We start from the raw sequence: 25,996 nt of genomic DNA on the forward strand, positions 1-25,996 counted from the left end.
GTATTACGCGATCGAACCCTATATACCAGTACACAACACCGATAACAGCAATATACTTTACAATAAAAGCCCACAAATCTCTTGCAGGTACAGCCTAGAGCGCCACGAAAGGACAGAGCGCACCGAGCGAACCGAGACGATCCTCTCGGACACGGTGCGCCGTTCCAGTTCGCAGGAGGGCTCGCGTCTGGTCCAGGATGGCAGCCCCACAGCGCTGCACTCCGACAGGGATCATCAGGATCTCGAGAAAGAGAAGCTCCAGCACGAGAAACGCGAGGAACGTAGCGAGGAGCGCGACGAGTCGAGTTGGTCGCGTACGAGCAGTGCTAGCGCGGGCAGCAGCGGCGTGCACTTTAGCGAGATTAGGAGCGTAAAGAGGATAGAACGGTCGGAGGAGGGTGTAGGTACCGAGAACGTGATCGAGGCTAGGGGTATCGTAGATCCGAGGACGGGGAACGTGTTGACGGTGGGCGAAGCGATCAGTCTTAGGATCTTGGACGTTAGGAAGGGTAGGATAGTGTGCTCGAGGGACGGCCGTAAGACCGTCACGATCGAGGAGGCGGCGCGCGAGAAGATGATCGACACGCGGCTCGCGGACCGCCTGTTGGGCCCGTGCGGCTTCGACGAGGAGGGACGGCCGGTGTCCTTGCTCGAGGCGATCCAGCGCGAGCTATGCGACGCGGAGAGAACGGACGGCGCCGCCGGGGACAGAGCGAAGGTAACTTACAGTCAGACCGCCACCGTACCGCCCGCGAACCACGCGGTTAGCGTAGCCGATGCGATGATAAGGGACGAACCACGCGGCGACGGTCGCCAGAGGTCTGCGTTGGACCCGCGGACCGGTGAGCTAGTCACCGAGGACGGAGAGAGGCTGTCGGTTGAGGAGGCGCACGCTAGGGGCTACCTGGCCAAGCTCGACGTAGTTGTCACCGTGAAGAGGAACGCGTTACCCCTGTCCGATGCCATTTCCCAGGGTCTGGTTGACGAGACGCTCGGTCGCGTTCTCGACCGCGTCACCGGCGAGAGCTACGCGCTCGACCAGGCCGTGGAGAAGGGGATCCTCGACCCTACCGCGAGAGAGATCGTCGACGCCAGGAACGACACCAAGGTGACGCTTCTGGACGCCATTAAACTCGGCATCGTGAACCCCAAAACTGGAAAGTACATGCACGGCTTGACCATGGAGAAGCTGTCGTTGAAGGAAGCGCGCAGGAGGAAGTTGATCGTTAAGCCTATGACCTTGAAGGACTGCAAGGATTCGGAGATCATCGACGAGAGTGGCAGGATCACCAGTCCCGCGCACAGAACGAAGTTAACCGTTACAGAGGCGATACAGAGGGGAGTGTTGGACGGCGATCGGTTGAACTCGATCGTCGACGCGAGAACGGGCGAGGCTGTTACACTGTCCGAGGCGTTGAATCGCGGATTGATAGACCCTGAAAAGGCTACGTACAGGGACACTAATTCCGAGTCTGAGCTTGCTCTTTCCGAGGCCGTTGAGAAGGGGCTAGTCACTTCTTTGGCGCAAAAGACTATATTCGATATTGACGGATTCAAGGATCCATTGACTGGAGAGTTCGTCAGCCTTAACGCTGCTTTGCTGAAGGGTCTTATCAGCTCTAAAGCTGGCGGTAGCTATATCGTAGACCCCAACACCGGAGAAACAGTTTCGCTAGCTGAAGCTGAGGAACTGGGCTTCGTGCGACCGGAAGTGTCGGAAATGTTGAACAGAGGGATAGGAATCATTGAAGAAGGCAGAGAGATCACTCTCCTAGAGGCTGTATTCTCTGAACTTCTCGATCCCAAGACTGGTCTACTTCTGGATCCGAGAACAAAGAGGCCAGTGTCCCTCGAAAATTCGATAAAACGAGGCCTGATTACGTCCGACGGTGCAGCTTTGCTGACAGGCTTGCTGAACGTGACTGTGACTACCCAAACCGTGACCAAAGTCAAGGAAGTCCATCTAGAAGATGCGGATAAGGAGGACAAGAGACCAGCGAATGAAAAGGGTCGTAGTCCCTCCGTAGATAGGTGGATGGAGGTTGAAGATTCTTATGAAGAATCGAAAAAAGACAATATTCCTAGAGCTATTGGCACCACCACGACCATCATCACCAAGGATAGAGTGATTTCCTCCTCGCAGGTGAAGGGCACTACTGTGATCAACATTAGAGACAATTCAATTGAAAGCGTATCATCCGGTGCAGAGGAGAACTCGTTGAAACCCTCGTGGTCCAGGTCACAGAAGGATGTCGAAGAGGATCGGGAGATGATTACTGACTCTAAAGTGGAGGTAGTGTCCAAGGAAGATCATTCTTCAGCAGAGAGAAGAGTATACGAATTACCAACGGACGGATGGTCTCTATCCGAAGCGATCGAGAGAAAATTATTCGACCCAACTACAGGTCTTTTCATAATACCTGGAACAGACAGGCTAGTGTCATTTGAAGAGTGTGTGAAGCTGCGAATAATAGATCCTAATTCCAGTTTCGTGATCGATTCGAACAATGGCAGAAAAGTGTCCCTATTGAGGAGCCTGGAAAAGAATATCCTGGACTCTACAGGACACTACACGTATCCTGAGAAGATAACCATGAAGGAAGCCATCTCCAAAGGCTTGATAATTTTCGATGACAAACATCCGGATAGCGAAAACTCTCTGCACAGGCTACTAAAAATCACTAAACTCTCCGGCGAGCCTGACAAACTGGAGCTGACAAGACAGGACGACCCGTCGAGGCCGCTGGAGATCAAGATCAACGAAGCTAGTCACGCAATACCTGATCCAGTGAGAGTATCCAAGGGTCTGATCTACGATCCCAGTACTGCGTTAGTCATATCTACGGAAACAGGAAAGTCCAGTGAACTTTTGTCAGCGTTGTCCGAAGGTATGCTGCCATCTGAAGTAGTAATAGTCAAGGACCCAGTTACCGGAAAGGATGTAGGTATAGCTGAGGCTGTACAACGTGGAATAGTGAACGTAGAGACGGCAGAGTACAACGTAGACGATAACAGAAAGATATCGCTACTAGACGCGGCAAAGTTTGGTATAGTGTCCGTTCTCGGCTCGCCGTTGGTACCGGTGACATCCTCGTCTCCCATCACAGAAACATCTCTATCCCAGCAAACAGAAATCGAACGGTTTCTGAGAGAGGAAGCACAGTATGCCGAACAAGAAGAGATAACGGGTAAACCTACCACCTCTGCATCTGTTTCTGAATTCGATTCTGCCTTAGGATCCACGTCCATGATGGATTCTGTCGCTGATTCCTCGCCAACGGCGGCAACCAGCGAAGAGCACTCGGTATCCAGAGCAGAAGGAGAAGCCGATGAAGATTTAAAACCAGGGAAGGCTAGCTTTGAATCGAAATTCAAAGTTACTATTGGTAAGGCAGTAGTGTCCGAGTTGGACGACGAAGCCAAACCGATAGTGCTTCAGAAGATGAGGAAGAGAGTGATGAAGACGAAAGAAGCTTTAGACACAGGTCTGATAGATGCGGAGACAGCGGAAATTCTCGCCGAAAACATGGGAGTAGAGGATGGTATACCAGTCAGCCTGTCGGCAGCCATTAAGAGCAAGAAGATAGATGCCGCGTCGGGGAAGATTGTCGATCCTCAAAGAGGAGACGTGCTGACTATCGGTGAAGCCGTTGAGCGTGGAATCTTGGACCCGGAGAGTGCAGATGTCTTGGTGCCTTTAGCAAAGAGTCTCTCAATTCCAGGTTTGTACAAACAGGGCCTGCTAGACCCTGAAGAAGGCAAGGTAGTCCATCCTGAAACCGGAGCACGGTTAACCCTTAGGGAAGCTATTCTTTGCGAGATCGTCGATCCTCTATCGAAATTAACCTGTTCAGACGGACGCACGGACACTCTGCGTAACGCCATCGACAGTAATTTGGTGGACCCAGAAAGATCGTTGATAAAGACCAGCGAGGGAGGTAGCGTCAGCTTGATGAAAGCTGTCGAGAGCAATGTGTTCGCCGACTCGGAGAAGGGCGAAGAACAAATCCCACCTGCCGGAATGACGTTCACCGTGGCCTTGGAAAGGGGCCTTATAGACGCAAGTGGAAGAGAGATAAAGCACCCCATCACGGACGAACGTTTGCCCCTCGAAGACGCTATTAAAGGTAACTTTATAATGTCCTTGCCTGGTCCGGTTGCCTGTGACAGCATGGAAGTAACGAAGGCCTTGGAAGCTGGTTTGATCGACAGAGAAAAGGGAGTCTTCGTCCACCCTACCACGGGAACCCCCGTGCCAATCTTAGAAGCCATTGAATCAGGTCTGCTAGTAGTGAAACCACCAACTACCACCGCCACTGCGACGATTACTACCAGTGGCATCACCCAAACTGTCACTTCGTACCACACTGTCACCACGAGAACCTTGGGTATTCTATCTGGTTACGAGTTAGTCAACGCTTCCGAAATAAGGAACATTGAGACCGGGGAGAAGATGAGCATAGAAGAAGCCAGACGCAGAGGCATAGTCAAAGATGAGTCGGAGCGGCGGGAAGAGTTCACCACGAAGGATATCAAAATGGCGTTCGACGAAGCGCTTCAGAATGGTCTTCTGGACGTCGCTGCTGGTACTTACACCAACCCTTCGACAGGAGTCGCCATGCCTATTCAACAAGCTATTGAAAATGGTCTCTTGGATGCTCCTTCTGATCAGCCTGACGATGCTAGCAACACTGCGACCGAACAGATTAGTCAAATTTATGATGAAGAAGCGGAGAGATTCGTGGACCCAGACACAAAGAAGCCTTACACGCTTGCCGAAGCGATGGAGGTTGGACTGGTGGATCCTAACACTGTGATTTATGACACTAAGACTGCCGAGGCTGTGACTACCAAAGAAGCAGTTGCTAGAGGAATGATAGATCCTGTGACAGGGAAGACAAAGAGTTCTGAAGGGCTCGGAGGTGTGTCCTTGAAGCAAGCAGCGAAATTGGGATTATTGGCTGTTGTGGCTGCTCCAGTTCTCGCTGGGAAAGCGGTGTACGATGCGGTTCGCGATGCTTCTGCGAGCAAGGATAAGATTAAGGAATCTAGTAAGCAAACAGAAGGGGTTGGAATTGTATCTCGACCGACTGGAGAACAGAAAGTTTCGTCGGTTACTGAGATACAGAAGAAACCATTGGCACCAGAGCAACCAGCCAGACAATTAACGATTAAGGATAAGGAGGAAACAGAGGAAAAGTCTGCGATAGGGCAAGGTGAAGAAGGAAAAGTGAAAGGATTAAAGCAATCGCCTGAATCAAAAGAATCTGAACAACCTTTCGTGAAGCAGGTTGAATCAAAGGAACCAGAGGAGTCTTTAGTAAAGCAAGTTGAATCAAAAGAACCTGATGAAGCTTCAGCGAAGCCAGTTGAATCAAAAGAACCTATAGATTCCTCGTTGAAGAGACAAGATGAACCTATAGAGTCCTCGTTGAAGAGACAAGATGAACCTATAGAATCCTCGTTGAAGAAACAAGATGAACCTATAGAATCTTCGTTGAAGAGACAGGATGAACCTACAGAATCCTCGTTGAAGAGACAAGATGAACCTATAGAATCCTCGTTGAAGAAACAAGATGAACCTATAGAATCCTCGTTGAAGAAACAAGATGAACCTGTAGAATCCTCGTTGAAGAGACAAGATGAACCTATAGAATCCTCGTTGAAGAGACAAGATGAACCTAAAGAACCCAAAGAATTGTCGGTAGAACAAGTGGAATCAAAGGAACCAGAAGAATCCTTGAAGCAACAATTGGAGCCCGAAGAACCTGAGAAACCACCACTGAAACAGCAAGCTGAATCCAAGGAACTCGAAGAACCATCAACAAAACAACAAATTAAATCCAAAGAACACGAGGAACCGTCAACAAAACAACAAATTCAATCCAAAGAACACGAGGAACCATCAATGAAGCGAATTGAATCAAAAGAACCCGAAGAGCTATCACCGAGAGAGCTGCCAAAAGAAGAGAAGATGAAAATCCAAGAAAAACAAGCGGAGGAACCTTCAAAGCGGCCAGTGGAAGAAGAAGACAAGTCGCAGACTTCTGTACAAAGAGAAGGGACACTACAAACTCAGGGAGAGATGCCAAGGCAGGACTCAGAACCTCAGACACAGGAAAAAGAATCACCTGTCCAGGAGAAATCTGCAAAAGCAAGTATTCGACCAGAAAATCTTGAACAAGCCTCGAAACCAGAAGATCCAATCATTAATGAAAAATTACAGAAACAACCGGACGATGTCACAGACACTTCAGAAGAGCCTGAAGAATCAGTCACCGAGAAAGACTACGAGCAAGAGTCCGAATTGGACACTGGGAAAGGAACAAGATTCCTCATTGAAGTTACTCCCAGTTTAACAGCCGCGGACCTTGTTGTTCGAGGAGCTTACGACTTAGAAAAAGAGAAATTCGTGGACCCCGAAACAGGAGACATAGTTCCATTCAACGACTTTGTCATGTACCTAGGAATGCTGGATCCAGATCAAGTCATGGTCAAGGACCTGTCGTGCAAAACCGGGGATAGATTCGTCTCTCTTCGAGAAGCGATTTCCAAGCCCTTAGTAGACAGGAACTTGGGATACATGGTAGACCCTAAGACAGGCAAGAAGATCCCGTTCTTCGAGGCAATAAAACTAGGTCTGATCAAACAAGAACCCCCAGTCGATCAACCACCGATCCTTCTAGCACCGGGACAAGAAGGTTTAACCTTGCGCGAGGCAGTCGAAGAAGGTTTATTAGATCCAGAAACCTGTGAAGTCCGCGATCCAGTTACGAACCGTGTGCTGAAGTTGAACGATGCTATAGACGCAGGTCTGATAGATTGTAGCTCGATCACCCTCAGGGACCCGGTGAACGACGAGGTTCAGTCTCTTCAAGAAATTCTCGAGTCCGGAGGAAAAGTTGACGTGGAAGAAGCATTCGCTAAAGGATTGGTTGCTCCTAAATCTCGGAAACCAATTTCATTGGAAGCTGTTATTAGGAAAGGTCTGTACGACGAGGCTAGCGGAATGATTCTAGACACTCTAACTGGCCAGGCGATAGACGTCGAAGAGAGCGTACGCAGGGGATTGATAGACGCGTTTATCAGTGAATGCGAGGACACTAAAGCAGGTACATTCTTGTCCCTGGAGGAAGCTCTGGGTGAGTCGAAATTATTGGATTCGCGAGCTGGTCGATTACGAGACACCAAGACCGGTGAGTCGCTTCCTTTGAACGTGGCCTTAAAGAGAGGTATCATAGCAACTACTGGATTCGTTCCTTCTCTGATCGATACGATTGTTCAAGAATATTATTGCCCAACTACTGGCCTGGTTGCCAATCCCACTACAGGTGACGAGACTACTTTGAAGGAAGCTCTGATGACCGGTTACGTGGACGGAGAGACTACTGTTGTAAGGGATGACAGAAACGACAGAGTACTGGCCTTGCAAGACGCTGAAGAGGCGCAGTTGATCGACCTCGAGAAAGGAGTCTTAATCTCTCCGCACACTATGACACTAGACGTCGCACACGAAAAAGGATTCATCCTCAGCACGGTGAAACCTTGGTCCCTGCAGGAAGCCCTCGCTCATCAGACCTACGATCCCCAGAAAGGCACTTTCGACATAGACGGCGCTAGTTACACTCTCGAGAAGGCGCTGGAGATTGGCCTGATAGCTAAAGACAGTCCTTCGGTGAAGGATCCGAAGAACAGCGAAATCATCTCCCTTGGCGAAGCCATAAAGCAAGGTCTGATCGACCCTAAGACAGGTACAGCTATCGATCCCTCTACCAGTACACCTTTGTCCCTCACCGATGCTCTGGATAGGGGCTTAATAGTTCCTGCGAAGAGGAAGATCTCTCTCCCAGAAGCAGTGTTCAAGGGTCTCTATGAGCCAACAACTGGTCGTTTCATTGTTCCCGAGACCAGAGAGAAGCTGCCAACCGATAGAGCTATCAAGGCAGGTGTTATAGATCCTAGTACCGCTGTAGTTGTCCGTCAAGCTGATGGCAAGGCGATCACGTTTGACAAAGCCATCAAAGAACTGATCGTCGACCCTAAGACTGGTACAGTGACCAATGCGAAAGGTAAGCGAGTAGATTTCAGAGAAGCGTTGGAGCACGGTTTGCTCTTGGAAGCAAGGAGACCCATGACATTCAGCGAGGCTATATCTAAAGGAATCCTCGATGAACGCACCAACATGTTCCTAGATCCTCAGTCCGGCGTCTACTTAAGTCTACTGGAAGCTATACAAAGGAACTTAATAGACGCTGATTCCGTCACTGTGAAAGATGGAAGGAGCGGCTTCAGAGAGAGGATATCCTTAATGGAAGCTATAAAGACAGGCTACATCGATGGCTCCTCCGGTCAAGTGAACGTCACAGCTGACTCCGACATGTCCTTGCAGGAAGCTTACGAAGCTGGCTTGATTGTAGATCATAGAGCAGCGGTGTCTCTGCAGAGAGCAATCCACCAGGGACTCTACGACGAGCAGACCGGCAAAATCACAGATCCAAGTACTGGAAGGTCGGTCACACTGCACGAAGCAATGAGGAACTGTCTGGTGAGTCCCACGTTACCTTGTTACTGGGACAGGCGAGCGGACAGGTTGCTCTCGCTGGCGGAAACCTGCCGAGCTGGCGTGATCGACAGGAGGTCAGGAATGTTCAAGGAACCAGGTGCCAACAGATCAGTGTCCCTAAGCCTAGCTCTCCAACTGGGTCTGATAGTGGACATCGAGACAACCGAGTTCAGTCTCCACCAGGCGATCACAATGAACATCTACGAACCCACCACTGGCAAGTTCACTCATCCGTCAACGAACAGAAAGCTGACATTGTCGGAAGCTTGCAGGTCCGAGCTGATCGACCCCCTCTCGTCGATCGTCAGAGACGTTCGAACAGAAAAGTACGTACCACTTCCCGACGCTGTCTCTTCAGGGGTAATCGACGACACTCGAGGCACCTACAACGCTCTCCCCGAGGGACCAATCGACCTGAAAGAAGCCCTGAAGAGAGGACACGTGGTGCCCTCGAAGCTTCCCATGAGCATAGAAGAAGCAGTCGCCAGCGACCTTTATCGAGCCCAAACGGGACTCTTCATAGATCCTCGCAGCAACGACACCGTTGATCTGTCCCGCGCTTTCGACGTATTCCTCCTCGATCCCGACACCACCGCCCTCAAGGACGCCACCACTGGCCAGATCACGTCGATCTTAGCTGGCATTGAAAACGGCGCGATAGACGTTCCTCATGGCAAGATACTCGACTCGAAAACGAGACGCGCATACCCTATCGACGTAGCCCTCGAACGCGGGCTTCTGGTCACTCTCGAGAAACCCCTGACGCATCAGCCAGCCCGGCGAAGCCTCACGCGCAAGGACGAGCCCAAACGAGAGTACACAGTCCAAGAAGCAATAGAGAACCGCCTTCTGGACCCCGAGGCTGCCGTAGTCAGAGACCCCAAGACCGGCAGATTCGTGAACATCGACAGTGTCCTCGCTAACGGTGTCCTCGACGCATCTAGCAAAGGATCAATCGACACAGCCTCCCCTAAAACCCCCGATGGCAAGCTCACACCTCGATTCGTACGCTTCGGCGACGTCGAGGTGTTCTTCACGCGGCCCCTGACGTTCGAGGAAGTTCTGGAGACCGGTTTACTGTCCGTGGAAACTGGAAAATTGACCGATCCGAAGACCGGTGAACTGGTGACGCTGAAAGAAGCTGTGGGTCTGGGTATAGTGGACTCCGATTCGGCGCTGATCAAAGACACCAAGAAAAGGAAGCTGGTGAAACTGGCGGAAGCGTTTAGGAAGGGTTTAATGGACGCTGAGAAGGGGAATGTTTTGGAGTCGCAGACCTCCAGGTTGTTCCCATTGGCGAAAGCTTTGGAAGCGGAGCTCCTGATCACCCCGAAACGCGGCCTGTCCTTCATCGAGACCTTGGAGTTCGGGCTTTACGATTCCGCGTCCGGCACATTCGACGATCCGTTCCGTGTCGCGTCGGCCGTAGATCGGGAACCGGTCGCGTTGAGGCAGGCGATCGACGCCGGCTCGATCGATCCGTCCGGCACCGTGATCAAAGAGCCCGGGACCGGTAGGGTCGTTAGTTTGTTAGAGGCTATAAGCACCGGGATAGTAGATCCTGTAGCGGGCAGGCTTTGCGGAGACCCATCGGGAAAGAGGCTTGACTTCGCGAAAGCCCTGGACCAGGGTTATATTCTCACCGCAGAAGCTAGGGTAAGTGGCACTCTTTCTTCTTGCCTCTTCTTCTTCTTCTTCTACTTCTACTTCTTCTTCTTCTTCTATTATTTTTCCTCCCACGTCTTCTATTATTTCCTTCTTTGCACTCCGTCGTACTATGCGACGCTTGCTAGATTGGTGCACATGAAATGTTATACCCGTTGGAGTTTGGTCTTGATGGTTTGCGGTCCTTCTGTGCTGCGTCGCGCGTGATACAGGATTTTTATGGTGCCCTTTCCATTATTCAAGAGTAGAACAATGCGTTCTATCGTTAGACACAAGTTTATTTGTTACGATAATGTTTGGCGCGAGTGTTTTTATCGAGTTATAAGTGGAAGAGAAGATTCGAATGTACATTCGGTAAGACTGAAGATCGAAGATAACGACGGAAAGTAATTAACACGTTGATACGGGGGGTCGAAGCATCGAACAGACCGCAGGCTATCAAGAAAAGTAGTTACCCCATTTTTACATTCCTTATTTTTTACATAGCGACTGGCTTGTTGGATTGAGCTATACGTAGAAGAAAGACATTTTGCGAACGAATTGCTGTTACATTTCATTTAAGAATATTGTTTGATCTATAGATCGGTATCTTAGATAGACATACCTACGTATCAATTGAAACCAAATACTTTTCTTTGACTCATCGTATCCTCTCCCAGTATATAAGACTCTTACAATTTTTCAAGAAATACGTACGAGAATATACAAGAGAAAATCGTACACAAAGAACACCCCCATTTCGTGGGCACCAACCTGTCAAACCCTCTGAGCATCCCCCCTAGCTACCTCTTTTTTTCCATTTTTTTCTTTTTTTTTTGTCAATCCGTTTGTACTCTTTTTTTGTTCACGTCTAATCTCACACGTTCCCCCTTTCTCTTTTCATCTCCGCCACCTTCTGTTCTCTTCTCTCACATCGCAGACTCTAATCCAATATTTTTTCTTTATTCTAACGTTAACCGCTTGCCAAAGGTTATGGATCGTTACGTTTATTGTACGCTTACCGATGCATCCCGTCGCCTATCGCTCTACGTGTGCGACGATAGCCGACTCCCGTTGTCTCTCGCGTACTACTCTCATCTCCACACTGTTCACTACCGAGCGACGCTTGCCGGTAGCCTGCGAGCCGGTACATGTAAAGCCGACAGAGAATCTGTACACCACATCGACATCGTCATCGTGCGACATCGTGATATCCTGCATGGAGACACCCTGGAGCGTGCCACGGCGCATTCTAATCGTTTTCTCGTAACGTTTATTATCGCGCAGTTGGATGGTTCGTTTAATCATCTTGGAAGAACGATCGCGTTAAGTTCCTTTTTAATTGCTTTAACGTCAGTAGTTACGTCGGAGAAGAATTTGCAATGAGATCGATGAATAGAGTCGTATTAACGTGCGTGGTCGAAACCGGAGGGAATCGGACAAGAAACGGCGCACAAGGGGAAACGAAGGGATCGTCGTGATCCAGAGGAATGCAGGATCGATCCTTCTGTCGCGTGGGACACGCTCCTCCTTTCTCACCCCTTCTCGCTAGCACTCTTATCTCACACGCATTGGGATCGCACGTCATCCACACCTCGTCACGTAACAGGGGGCCTAATAATACTCGAATCTGTCATTAATCAATCACCGATCGATCGGTTCGTTGACCGAACCGACGAGACCGCGTTCTGACCGATCGTTCGCCGTTGATCAGCTCGCGAACACCCGCGGATCCATCAAACGCAGTTCTATCTTCGGTTTGTCGCCTGATCGCATCGGCAATGCTAACTCGATCATAGTATTTATTAATAATAACGTTTGTTTGTAATCTGCACGTTGGTTCGACGAACGTTCCGTGCTCCCCTTCGGAAACCGTATCGTCGTCGCATCCGTTCGTTCGTGAATCGTGCTCGTTCGCTTCGAATCATTAAGGATCATGGGGAAAACGTGTTACCGAAGCGGAGCACGAAACTGGACGACAAGAAGTAATATATTAACGTGTATCATGACTAGACTGCGCATCGAAGTTCCGCCAAATTCAAAAAACTTGCAAATTAACTTGTGCTCATCGTTAATATCGATTTGTCTGGAAGCTTCTCGAGTGATTAACCAAATCGAATCCGCAGTCTAATCTGTTTCATTGCGGGCCATTGAAAAGCGATCGAATCGACAGCGACTAGTCGTGGGCCGCTTCGGAATGGGCCGCCATTTTCCGACGCCGCGCACCGTCATCTTGTCAATCACGTACCCCCATCACCAACACCCCCATTAGAAACCGCCACAGCATTATATCACGAAACCCCGGGGCATTTGTTTAATTTCTCGACCAGATGCATCGACGGAATTGTTGTTTTGTCAACTGAAAGTTTTCCTTTTTTTCAGGTGTTCTCGTAATCCGTTCTTCTTGTTCTTCTTCTTCTTCTTGTTCTTGTTCTTCTTCTTGTTGTTTTATGTTTATTTTTTAGCTCGATCCTGTTCCCATTTTCAAAGAACACCGGGAACCTCGGAGCAGACTCGCGCGAATACCTCCCCCTCATTCCACCGACCGAACCAAACCATCCCCCCAGAGAACCTGTGATCCGTAATTTTTGCTCGTCATCGTCCACCCCCCAGTTGTCACGTTATCAGATTCATTCGATTGTGCCTCGCGACGCGCGATCGTGTTTTTTTTTTCTCCCGCCCTTTTTGTAATTTCTTTTCAGTTTGTGAACATGCTTGCAGAAACGCGTCTTAATTGACGAGACCGCGCGGCTTCTTCGTTTCTGTTGTTCCATCGTTGCGCTTGCCGACTGCATACAAGAACAAAAACCACGTACGGGACGAGTATGCAGTCCGATTACTCGCTGCCAGATCAATCAGACCTCCTTGGGTTCTTTTGAAACTGTGTTTTGTTCTTATTTTTTTTATTTTCGTTTTTTTTCTCTTTTTTTTTATTTATTTATTTATTTATTTGTTAACCGATCTACACGTATACGCATATTTATGTATACGTGCGAGCCGTCGCTTGTAAATGTACTTGATCTTGTCCGTTCGGGAACGATGAATTTTCTCGTTTGCAACCGCGATTAACGATCGAGGATGATCTCGATACCGAGGTAATTGTAACGGATCAAATATCTTTCGGCGACGGTGTGCAAGATCATATACGTATATCTATATTTATACATAAATAACGTTGTTACGTTTTACACGTTCCAAAGTGTGTGTATGTGTTTGCATGCGTGAGATACGTTTATAAGCTTACCATGTCGCCCCCTCCCCATTGCCCCCTTTATTCGACTTATGTTTTAATAATGACAATTGCAGATCGACCGACCCGTCGGTAAGGGGTCGGCTTTTTTAAATCTTTCCCATGTACATCGTAAGAGAAGCACGTTAGAAGTTAAGGGATCTTTGAGTCATTGATCATTCGAAATCATCGCGACCCTGGATTGCCGACAAGCGACCGATACCAACGTTCTGTTTGCAAATCATTGTAGCAAGCGGTCGAGGAGAAGTACAAGCTATGCGACGAGACCTCCTCGAAGCTGCTGCAATGGATCGCCGAGGTCGAGGACAAGCTCGCCGGACAGGATAACGTGAAGGAGGATGTTGATCAGCTTAGGGATCAGATGAACGCCATGAAGGTACGAATCGAAGTTAAGAAACCTATAGAATTTATCTGTGATCGCAACACTTCAGCTATGAGTCGTCTGTTCTCCGTCTCATAATATTATTCGGATAATATCGCGTACTATCGCAGTTGAAAGTTTGCTTCATCGATTATATTAGTATGTAATCATAGGTAGTTTTACCGATTTAGACGACACCTTTATTAATACACTAATGTTTCCAGGAGATCAAAGATGACCTGGAAGCCCACGCCCGTCCGATCTCCTCGTGCCTCGACCAGATTCGTCAAGTGGTGCTCACCGGAAGCAACGTGTTGTCCAGCGAGGAAGTGTCCACCTTGGAGAAGAATGGCCGGTCTTTGAAAACGAGGTTCGACAGAGCCACGGATCGCACCGAGAGGATGGTCAGGCGCCTGATAGCCGCCAGGGACGAATTGATCAAGTTCAAGTCAGTGTCCTGAATGATGAAGCCATCATCCAAATGTAGTTTGTTTATTTTTACCCATTTTCTAACAATCTATTTCCGTAGGAACGAGATATCGACCTTCTCCCACTGGCTAGACAGCGCGAGGCGAATCCTGGAAGAGAAGGAGCACTCCCTGTCCGACTTGAACAGACTAAGCAGCAGCACAGATGCTACCAGAGACTTCATCAGCGACGTGATAGCCCATCAAGCTGACCTGAGATTCATCACCATGGCTGCGCAAAAGTTCGTCGACGAGAGCAAAGAATTCTTGCACGTTCTGAACGAATTCCGTACCAGTTTGCCTCAAAGATTGCCTCACAAGGAGCCCATATCTAGTCAGGACTCTCCTGTGCGGGGTGAAGTCTCTATCGTTACTGCTCAATACAAGGACCTGTTGTCGAGAGCCAACCTCTTGTCGGATAAACTGTCCGGAGTTGGAGGAAGGCAGAGGGATTACCGTGAGTCCTTGGAGAAAGCGAGGAGGTGGCTGAAGGAAGTCGAACCTAAGGTTCACAGAGCCATTTCCGAGGCGATCGCAGCGGAGCCTAAGCAGGTGGAGGAGCAATTGAGTAAAGCAAAGGCATTGAACAACGAAATGCTTGCTAACGAACGCCTAGTGGAGAATGTGAAGGTCAGCGTTGACGCTCTTCTGAGATCCTTGGACGGACAGTTGACGCCTAAGGAAGTCGATGAACTGGAAGAACCTGCTAGAGCTCTGGAAGACAAGTACAGGCAGCTGACCAACGCGATTGCCGAGAAATGCCAGGAGCTAGACGCGGCTCTGGTACGCAGTCAAGGCGTTCAGGATGCTTTGGACAGCCTCGTGCTTTGGTTGAACAATATTGAAAGCCAGTTCAAGTAAGTATAGAGCTAAGAGTTAAATAATTCAGGATCTAAGTGGGCAGACATACATGTGTACTGTTACTTATTTGTAGGAACATCCAACGCCCGGCGAGTTTGCAGAAGGAGCGGCTGGAGGAACAACAGAGGGACCAGCGTCTGCTTCAAGCGGATCTGGACAGTCACCGTTTAAGCCTGGAAGCCGTAGCAACCAGCGCGAAAGATCTTCTGACTAATTCCAGCAACGCGAAGATCGCCAAACACATAGAAGGCAAATTGAAGGACGTCCAGAGCAGGTTCGAGAAGCTGATGGACAAGTCTCTTCGTCGCGGTGAATTCCTCGACGAGATTGCACAAGCATTGGGCGACTTCTTGGTGGAAACCACGAAGTTCGATAGCTGGTACGCTCACATGATTGAAGCACTGGAGTCCAGAGACTTGAGTAAACTGGATGTCGCCGAGTACGAGACCAAAATGGCGAATCTGATGGACAAGCGGGAGGATCAGAGACCCAACTTCGAAGACCTTATATCCAATGGCAAGAAATTAATCTCCAAGAAAGACGTAACGGATGTCGCTCCGATCAGAGATAAGATCAAAGCTCTGGAAACCCAGTGGAAGGAAGTGAACAACTTGATCGACGAGAAACAACGGCTCAGCAAATCCAGGGCCGAACAGCTGTCCGCGTATGAGAAGCTTCGTGACCAGGTGATCGACTGGCTGACAAGGACCGAGAACAAGGTCCAGATGTTAGAACCTGTGGCCGTTGACCTGGAGAAATTGAAGCGACAGGTCGACGAATTGAAACCCATTCAGAAGGAATATCGCGATTATAGAAACACTGTGGATAAGGTGAACGACCTTGGAATCGCCTATGATGGCTTGCTAAGGGAGCGCACAGAGAGTCCAACTCGTCGGCGTAGTAGCACCAGTCCTACAAAGAGACCTGGTACGTTTTCATTGTTTCTCTTGTCTCTCTTCTATCTGTCGTTGTCGTTCAATCGCTTGATAGACTTATCTTAACGTTTTGAGCCCTGGCACGCATTGAAATGACCGAATAGTTTCACTGTCACGCATTGAAATCATCGGAGTGTCATAACATACCACTCATTGAAGTCACCAGAGCGATACCTTGACATTTCACTCTTTCATCGCAATGTTGATATGCAATTTTTTAAGTGTTTCCTCCGTTAAGGAAACAGAAAATCACATTTGCTTTCATTTGTTTAACGCAACTGGCACCGGGCTCAAATACTTAACGATGCAGTTCACAATGCTAGCATATCACTCTATTATCATTCGCTCAACACACACCATATTTTTTTTTGTAGTACGCCGAATGTCACAAGACGGTCGCTCACCATCTCCCGCTAAATTGTATGCCGCTCAAAGTCCGGTCTCCCCAGGTGGTAGCAGCGGGTTCAGTAGTCGACGGTCCAGCCAAGATGGCTTTCATCTCGAGGATCTGTCGCCCGTTCAACAACAGCTTTCCGAGATCAACAATAGATACGGACTGCTTGGCGTCCGGTTGACTGATCGACAAACAGAACTGGACAACGTGAAGGACGAACTGAGGAGGCACGTGGACAACTTGAAGACCTTGTCTCAGTTCTTGGAGAAGGTAAGGATTAATTACAAGAAGAGAAGGGAACTAAAATTTTCACTTATTTTAACTTCATTTCATTTTAATCTGTTAGATTAAGCGGCAGATACCCAAAGAGAGCATGCCAATAAATAAAGAAGAGGCAGACAAGACAGCCAAGCAGATCAAGGCAGTCATCGAAGAGATGTACGAGAAACAATCGTTGCTAGATACCACGAGAACTCAAGTTCGTGACCTAGTCAGACGCAAGAAGGATGCCGATGGAGTGGACAGGCTGAACGACGAGATGGAAGACGTCTCCAGCAGGTGGAGGTCGTTCAGCGAACGTTGCAAGGATAGGATCAAGTTCCTGGATGACGTGAAAGATTTCTACGACACTTCAGAAGGTTTGGTTTCTTGGCTTGGATCAAAAGAAAGAATGCTGGGTGCTTTGGGTCCCATATCAGCCGATCCTAGAATGGTCGCCAGCCAAGTGCAACAGGTTCAGGTTTTGCGAGAAGAGTTCCGCACCCAGCAGCCTCAGTTGGATCACCTGGTGCAGGTCGGAGAGAACATTCTCGCTGTAATTGGTACCGATTCAGCGGATGGACAGAAGACCAGCGCAAAATTAAAATCAATCCTGGACAAGTGGTCCGATCAGCTGGCTAGACTCGATGAGAGAGCGCAGAGCTTGGGTGACGCGGTGGACACCAGCCGCGAGTTCGATGCCAGCCTGAACAGATTGCGCGATGCTCTGCAAGCTATTTCCGATAATCTCGACGAATTGACACTCGAGAAAGATCCTGAAGATCAGCTACGAAAGATCGAGAACCTTGAAAGACAGTTAGAGGGTCAAAGACCTCTCTTGGCCGACGCTGAAGCAGCTGGTGAACAGCTTTGCGAAGTTCTCAGCGATCCAGCTTCCAAATCCGAGATCCATGGAAAGGTGGCCGCGGTTGGTAAACTGTACACCAATCTGCAGAAGAAACTGGACCACAAGAAGGCTGAGATCGAGGGTAATCTTAGAGATGGAAGACAGTTCGAAGCATCTTGCACTAAAACGTTGGGATGGCTCGCCGATGAGCTCGGTAACATGTCTGAGAAGCTGTTGGTGTCCGCTGATCGGGATATCTTGCAGCAACAACTGGATAATCACGAGGTAAGTCGATCTACTCTTTAAGTGTTGGTGGATTATCCTGTACTCAGTTAATTCGATATTTTGATTTTTTTATTTGTTATGTTTCCTAGCCTATATACAGGAACGTGATGGGCAAAGAACACGAAGTGATCATGCTACTGAACAAAGGTCGCGACATGCTCACTCGGTCCCAGAAGGTCGAGAACAGGTCTCTGCAACGCGACTTGGACAAGATGCAGTCGCAGTGGGATCGTTTGAAGAAAGACATCCTCGATAGGCACACGAAGCTGCAAACTTGCGCCGAACACTGCAAGAAGTACTACAAAGCGCAGGACACGTTCTTGCCTTGGCTGAGACAAGCCGAAGACCGACTCGAATGCCTGAAACCAGCATCTTTCAAACGCAAAGACATCGAGAAACAGCTCAAGGAACTCTCCTCGTTCAGGAACGAGGTCTGGAAGCATTCTGGAGAATTCGAGAACAACAAAACGCTTGGCGAGACCTTCCTAGGAGCCTGCGACATCGACAAGCAGAACGTGAAGAATGAACTAGGTGCGATGAAGACCAGATGGGACAAGTTGAACAACGGTAAGCTTTATCATTTAGAATTCCAATGATTCCAAGCTGAAGCGGTCTCTATCACGCGAATCGATTTCTATTCCCAGAGCTGTTAACGAGAACGCAATCTCTGGAGGACACTGCGAGACACTTGATGGACTTCAACGAAAATCTACGAGACTTGCGACACGGCTTGCAAAGTTGCGAGGATAAGCTTACGTCTCATGACGCTCTTGGAGGAGCAGCTAAAGACCCGCGACTTCTCAACAGCCTAAGGGTTAGATAGTTTTCAATTAATTGGGAAAGTTTTAGCGATAGGTGAAGTTCATAGTGATATTCTGTTTCAGAGTTTAAAAGAAGAAGTTGAAAAGCTAAGCAAACCTTTGCAATGGGTAGAGCAGCGAGCGAACAACTTGGCGGGCAAAGCCAGGGAACAAGGAGTCGACGCGTCGCACCTATTGGATGAAGTGGAAAGCTTGCAGGATAGAAGATTCGACCTGCTAGAGAAATTGGACGGCAAGTGCCGCGAGCTGCATAATACAGCTGCAGCGTTGGCGCAGTTCAGCAGCTCCTTGGAGTACATCAGTTTTCAAGTTGCTAGTCTCGAGAAAGAATTGGATTCCATGAAAGCAGCGGGCAGAGAAATCAAGATAGTACAGTCTCAGATAGAAGAGACCAGCACGGTGATCACCAATTTGAACCATCTATTCACTACAATCAGCCGACTGGAAAGCCAGGAAGATAGATTGATGGATGACGGTTTCGCGGCAGCCAGAGAACAAGTTGCGAGTTTGAAACGACAAATTGGAAAGCTCGACGACCGTTCCCGCGATCGGCACGAGGAACTCACCTCGACTCTGGACAAGCTGCAAGAGTTCTACCAATCGCATTCTAACGTCATCACCGAAATTGATCAGGCGAATGAGCACTTCAGAAGGTTCAAACCCGTAGGATCCGAAGTGGAATCCATAAAGGCGCAGCAAGAGGACTTCAGACTTTTGAAACTTAACAAGATAGAACCGCTGGCCCGTGCCGTCGAGGACTGCAACGTTCTTGGCCAATCTTTGATCCAAACTGCCGGTCGCGATGTGAGCACCAGCAACCTTGAGAAAGACGTCGATAGGATGAACGAAAGATGGAATGATCTGAAGGATAGACTGAACGAACGCGACAGGAGACTGGACGTCGGGCTTCTTCAATCAGGAAAATTCCAGGAGGCCTTGGACGGTCTCGAGAAGTGGCTGACAGACACCGAGGAGATGGTGTCCAACCAGAAATCGCCTTCTTCCGATTACAAGGTGGTCAAGGCGCAGCTGCAGGAGCAGAAGTTCTTGAAGAAGATGCTGATGGATCGGCAGAATTCGATGTCGTCTTTGTACAACATGGGTCAGGAAGTTGCAGCCGGAGCAGACCCCAAAGAGAGAAAGATGATAGAGAAACAGTTGAAGGAACTGGTAGGAAGATTCGACAATTTGACGGAGAGCGCAGCCGAGAGGATGGAAGCTCTCGAACAAGCTATGGGAGTGGCGAAACAGTTCCAGGACAAACTGGTACCGTTGGCAATCTGGTTAGACAAAACCGAGAAGCGTGTCAGGGATATGGAGCTGGTGCCAACGGACGAGGAGAAGATTCAGCAACGAGTCACAGAGCACGACGCCCTTCACGAGGATATTCTCTCCAGGAAACCAGACTTCAGCGAGCTCACAGAAATCGCCAGTCAGCTGATGGCCCTGGTGGGCGAAGACGAAGCCGCTGCGCTCGCCGACAAACTTCAAGATGCGGCCGACAGGTACGCAGCTCTGGTAGAAAGATCAGAAGCTTTGGGAACCCTTCTGCAGAGATCAAGGCAAGGTTTGAGACACTTGGTTCTCAGCTACCAAGAGCTCCAAGCGTGGATGGAGGGCATGGAGATCAGGCTGTCCAAATACAGGGTCTTGGCGGTGCACACTGAGAAACTTCTCCAGCAGATGGAAGACCTTGCCGATTTAACCGAAGAAGTTTCCACGCGACAGACCGAAGTGGACAGCACAACGGACGCCGGTTTGGAGCTCATGAAGCACATCTCCAGCGACGAGGCTCTGCAACTGAAGGACAAACTGGACTCCTTGCAAAGACGATTCAACGACCTGGTGAGCCGAGGTTCGGATCTCTTGAAGCACGCTCAAGAGTCCCTCCCTCTGGTCCAACAGTTCCACGACAACCACAACAGACTGATGGACTGGATGCAGGCTGCGGAGTCGGCTCTCCAATCCGCGGAACCTCGCGAGGACGAAATAGTCAGACTCGAAATGGAAATATCAGAGTACAGACCGGTCCTGGACAAGATCAACGCAGTTGGTCCACAATTGTCCCAACTGTCACCTGGCGAGGGAGCTGCTACCATAGAGGGCCTGGTTACTAGGGACAACAGGAGATTCGACGCGATCGCTGAGCAGATCCAACGCAAGGCTGAGAGGATTCAACTGAGCAAACAGAGATCCCTAGAGGTCATTGGCGACATCGACGACCTGCTGGAATGGTTCCGCGAAGTGGACAATCAGCTGCGGGAAGCTGAGCCGCCGAGCAGCGAGCCGGAGATCATCCGAGTCCAGCTGAAGGAGCACAAGGCGCTGAACGATGATATATCCAGTCAGAAGGGACGCGTAAGGGACGTGATATCAACAGCCAAGAAAGTCATCCGTGAGAATGGTCAGCACGAAGACACGTCAACCATTAGAGAAAAGATGGAGGACCTCAGAGAAACCATGGAAATTGTGTCCGGCTTGTCAGCGGACAGACTGGGAGCTCTAGAACAGGCATTACCCTTGGCGGAGCACTTGCGCGACACTCACATAGGTTTGGTCAGCTGGTTAGAGGAAGCAGAGCATCAAGTAGCCATGCTGCCCATGCCAGCCTTGAGGCCTGACCTCATCGCAGCGCAGCAGGACAAGAACGAGCTGCTGATGCAGAGTATCAACGAGCACAAGCCGCTCGTCGAGAAGCTGAACAAGACCGGAGAGGCTCTGATCAAGCTTTGCAACGAGGAAGAGGGTATCAAGATCCAGGACATCCTAGAAGCGGATACAGCGAGGTATGCAGCTCTCAGGGCAGAACTGCGGAGCAGGCAACAGACTCTGGAGCAGGCTCTGCAGGAGTCCTCTCAGTTCTCCGACAAACTGGAGGGTATGCTGCGAGCTCTATCGTCAACGGCGGATCAGGTCAACGGTGCAGAGCCGATTAGCGCCCACCCTGGTCGCCTGCGCGATCAGATGGAAGAGAACACTGCTCTGGTCGACGAGTTAGCCCACAGATCGGAAGCTTACGCAGCTGTCAGGAGAGCAGCCGACGACGTGATCAGCAAGGCAGGCAACAGAGCTGACCCTGCCGTGAAGGACATTAAGCGGAAACTGGAGAAACTGAACAAACTATGGAGCGACGTTCAGAAAGCTACCACCGAACGAGGACACACTCTGGACGATGCTCTGGCAATCGCGGAGAAGTTCTGGTCCGAGTTGAACGGTGTGATGTCCACGCTGAGGGAACTTCAGGATGCTCTCTCGGGTCAGGCACCGCCGGCAGCTCAGCCGGGAGCTATTCAACAGCAGCAGGTCGCCCTGCAGGAGATCAGGCACGAGATAGATCAGACCAAACCCGACGTAGAACAGGTCCGTGCCTCTGGACACGAGTTGATGGGTCTTTGCGGTGAACCTGACAAGCCAGAGGTCAGGAAGCACATAGAGGACTTGGACCAGGCCTGGGACAACGTGACCGCGTTGTACGCCAGGCGCGAAGAGAACTTGATCGACGCCATGGAGAAGGCAATGGAGTTCCACGAAACGCTGCAGAATCTGCTCGAGTTCCTGGAGGAGGCGGAGGAGAAGTTCACCAGGATGGGACCGTTGGGCAGCGACATAGACGAAGTTAAGAAACAGATCAAACAGCTGGCCAATTTCAAGGCCGAAGTTGATCCGCACATGGTCAAGGTCGAGGCTCTGAACAGGTAACGATTCAACCGTGCTTCCGGTCCTCTATCTTGCTGTTCTCTTCTGTTTCGTCTCACGAACGCCCCTGTTCGGTGCCATCGTTAGAAAGAACGTGTCCCCTTTGTTGCATTCGTCTCCTAGGATGACCACCACGCGCGGATTTACCACACCCCCCCGATCCCTTATGTTTTCGAAACGATAACCGGGAATCGAAACGGTTGCTTGTCGGTGTTGCCTGAGACAGTTACGGGAATCGAACGAATATCCATAATTGTTGCGGATGCACCGGTCCTGAGCCGTTCTCGGTTTCGGTTGTCGTAAGTGTTTTCAATCCCTGACGGTAACTAATCGCGCCCAAGAGAACCAAAGGCCAGCGAGATTCTAATCCGAACTTTTGTTGTTTCCGCGCCGGTTCCTGAACGCAATAGGAGTCTGACCAGGCAAGTCAATCCTCTCTCTGTGTTGTAGCTGTAGTTAGAGCATGGCTTACGTTTATTTATTCTTTTTGGTCGTGTACATACATATATACCACCTGATCAACAAGGAAATACGTAATTTAATCCAATATCTAGCATTGACCCCGATGTGATGATCCGAGTGTGCCCTCCAACCCTCGACCTGTTAACCGGAAAAAGATCAATTAAATTGTTCTCTATGTTCTAGTTCCATTTATGTATTAATATACTCGAAAATTTGCGAATCTAATGTTATTATAATATTCTTGATTCGATCACCTGTAAGTGTATGGTAAAGCGAACTTGTTTTTATTTGGGTCGACGAATCCCCAACGATCGTAGAAGAATCTCGTCCGTACTGATGATTAAAATCGCCCGGTTAGCAGGTTAATTGTCGTTAATGCCCGTAACATTCGTAATGTGTACCTGATTTGCGGTCGAATAATTTTGAAACCTCTTAACTCTCTGTTGGTTGGAGTTCTAAAACAGTGATCCAGTCCCCGAAGTTGTCGTTGTATTTGGCTGCCTGTTTGCCTGGCTCGTGACGTGCCTGTTCTACTTACAATTATTATCATATCGTAGGTACTTATTATAGAGACGCGGGGACTCGAGAATGGATGCGAGTCACGGCGGTTCCTTCTCATAATCAGATTGGAATTCAAGGTGGAAAATAGTGGCAGCATCGTTGACTTATTTAATTAATTTCAAGTTTTAAAAGTACTTTGAAGCGCTATTTCCTTTAGAATGCAACTCTTAAATTTGTTAAATTCAATTCAATTCAATTCCGTTTGGTTTCCAGCCACGATTTTCTGCCACTTAACGGTTCTGTATTACCCTCTCCCGTAGATTCGTGGACCCTGTGTTTATTCCGACTAAACGTGGATTTAAACTTGCGGGTCTGAACAAGACAGTGCCCACTTATTCACAACCATTCCTCACGGTGTACGCTTAATCGTATCATTTCCCTCAATATTCTACAGTATTCCTTCAATTTTGTAGGCAAGCTGCTGAACTGACAGAGCGTACATCCTCGGAACAAGCTGCAGCCATCAAGGAACCACTCGGCGCAGTGAACAAGAGATGGGACGGTTTGCTGAGAGGCGTGGTAGAGCGGCAACGACTCTTGGAGAACGCTTTGCTGCGCCTTGGACAGTTCCAACACGCCTTGGACGAGCTGCTCGTGTGGATAGAGAAGACAGACGACACCTTGGACAACCTGAAAGCAGTGGCCGGTGATCCTCAAGTGATAGAAGTTGAGTTGGCCAAGTTGAAGGTCTTGGTGAATGACATCCAAGCTCACCAGACCAGTGTGGATACGCTGAACGACGCAGGTAGACAATTGATAGAGGATGGCAAGGGAACAGCAGAAGCGTCGACCACAGCTGAGAAGTTAGGTACATTGAACCGTCGCTGGAGAGACTTGCTGCAACGAGCAGCTGACCGCCAAAGAGAACTGGAAGACGCTCTCAGGGAGGCTCAGTCCTTCACAGCTGAGATCCAGGATCTCCTGTCCTGGTTGGGCGACGTGGACAATACCATAGTAGCTTCGAAGCCTGTTGGAGGATTGCCAGAGACAGCTTCTGAACAACTGGAGCGCTTCATGGAGGTGTACAACGAGTTAGAACAGAATAGGCCTAAAGTGGAGACGGTTCTGCAGCAGGGACAGGAGTACCTGAAGCGTGCGGATACCTCCAGCGCCGGCGGACTGAACCACAACCTGAAGACGTTGAAACAACGCTGGGACAATGTAACCGCGCGTGCCAGCGACAAGAAGATCAAGCTGGAGATCGCGTTGAAGGAAGCTACAGAGTTCCATGACGCTCTACAGGCGTTCGTCGACTGGCTGACCAATGCCGAGAAGATTTTAACTAATCTGAAACCGGTATCCAGGGTGATGGAGACTATTCTTGGCCAAATAGAGGAGCACAAGACCTTCCAAAAAGATGTTGGAGTCCATCGCGAGACCATGTTGAACCTGGACAAGAAGGGCACTCACTTGAAGTACTTCTCGCAGAAGCAGGATGTGATTCTAATCAAGAATCTGTTGATCAGCGTACAGCACAGGTGGGAGAGAGTAGTTTCTAAGTCAGCAGAGAGAACCAGAGCTCTGGATCACGGGTACAAGGAGGCCAGAGAGTTCCACGACGCCTGGTCCAACTTGATGAACTGGTTGGAAGAGACCGAAAGGACTCTGGATGAGGTTTCCGCGGATGGCAGTCTGGGAGGAAACGATCCGGAAAGAATCAAAGCGCGACTGAACAAACACCGTGAGTTGCAGAAAGCTCTAAGCGCGAAGCAAGGTACCTACGATGCCACCATGAAGAACGGCAAGTCGTTGAAGGACAAAGCACCGAAGACCGACGAGTTCGCGTTGAAGGAGCTGCTCAACGAGCTGAAGAACAAATGGACCACCGTTTGCGGCAAGTGCGTGGACAGGCAGAGGAAGCTCGAGGAAGCTTTGCTCTTCTCTGGTCAGTACAAGGACGCGATTCAGGCTCTGTTGGAGTGGCTGGTGAAGTCGGAGAAACAACTGGCTAACACCGGACCTCTTCACGGTGACCTGGACACTGTGGTGAACTTGGTGGAACAGCACAAGACCTTCGAGAAGGACCTCGAGTCCCGCGCGTCGCAGATGGAGTCCGTTATCAAGACCGGCCGTGAGCTTCTCGGCAAAGCAACGGTCGAAGATGCGTCCGCTATAGATTCCCAGTTGTCTGAATTGAACGACCTGTGGGAAACGGTGTCCAGATTATCCTCCGAGAAGACGGATCGCCTCGAAGAGGCGTTGAAGGAGGCAGAGCGTCTTCACAAAGCAGTAAACGTCCTCCTCGAGTGGCTGAGCGACGCCGAGATGAAGCTGAGATTCGCTGGACAGCTCCCCGAAGACGAACAGGAAAGCAGAAACCAGCTGATGGAGCATGAGAAGTTCTTGAGGGAATTGCGCACCAAGGAAATAGAGAAGGATCAGACGTTGGAACTTGCGCATGCCATTTTGGGCAAAGCTCATCCTGATGGTGTATTGGTTATCAAACACTGGATCACAATCATCCAGTCTAGATGGGATGAGGTGGCTACTTGGGCTATGCAGAGGAACCAGAGATTGGAGAACCATATGCGAGGACTTCAGGTAGGAACTATGATCAGTGGGTATAGGGATATATTTTCAAGAGATATCGT

General features: G+C 49.5%; 1 protein-coding gene across 46 annotated transcripts in view; it reads left to right on the forward strand.

The window, feature by feature from the left end:
• The window catches only part of shot (dystonin-like protein short stop), a 109,498-nt gene that overhangs the window by 66,868 nt on the left and 16,634 nt on the right, over positions 1-25,996 (forward strand). For 32 of the 46 annotated variants that reach the window (XR_012999388.1, XM_031989193.2, XM_031989196.2 and 29 more), the window contains 12 exons: positions 88-10,219; positions 13,687-13,833; positions 14,043-14,266; positions 14,348-15,142; positions 15,220-16,073; positions 16,456-16,745; positions 16,822-17,865; positions 17,955-18,432; positions 18,510-18,679; positions 18,750-22,381; positions 22,793-22,804; positions 23,819-25,946. Coding sequence is in view for 45 of the 46 variants with exons in the window: in XM_031989193.2 (XP_031845053.2) it covers positions 88-10,219; positions 13,687-13,833; positions 14,043-14,266; positions 14,348-15,142; positions 15,220-16,073; positions 16,456-16,745; positions 16,822-17,865; positions 17,955-18,432; positions 18,510-18,679; positions 18,750-22,381; positions 22,793-22,804; positions 23,819-25,946 (19,906 nt within the window). In the remaining variant the exon portion in view is untranslated. The remainder of the gene's footprint in view (positions 1-87; positions 10,220-13,686; positions 13,834-14,042; positions 14,267-14,347; positions 15,143-15,219; positions 16,074-16,455; positions 16,746-16,821; positions 17,866-17,954; positions 18,433-18,509; positions 18,680-18,749; positions 22,382-22,792; positions 22,805-23,818; positions 25,947-25,996) is intronic. The other 14 variants (XM_031989217.2, XM_031989215.2, XM_031989216.2 and 11 more) reach the window with 6 other exon arrangements.

This window comes from Nomia melanderi, chromosome 9 (genome assembly GCF_051020985.1).
Source record: "Nomia melanderi isolate GNS246 chromosome 9, iyNomMela1, whole genome shotgun sequence".
Taxonomy (NCBI): domain Eukaryota; kingdom Metazoa; phylum Arthropoda; class Insecta; order Hymenoptera; family Halictidae; genus Nomia; species Nomia melanderi.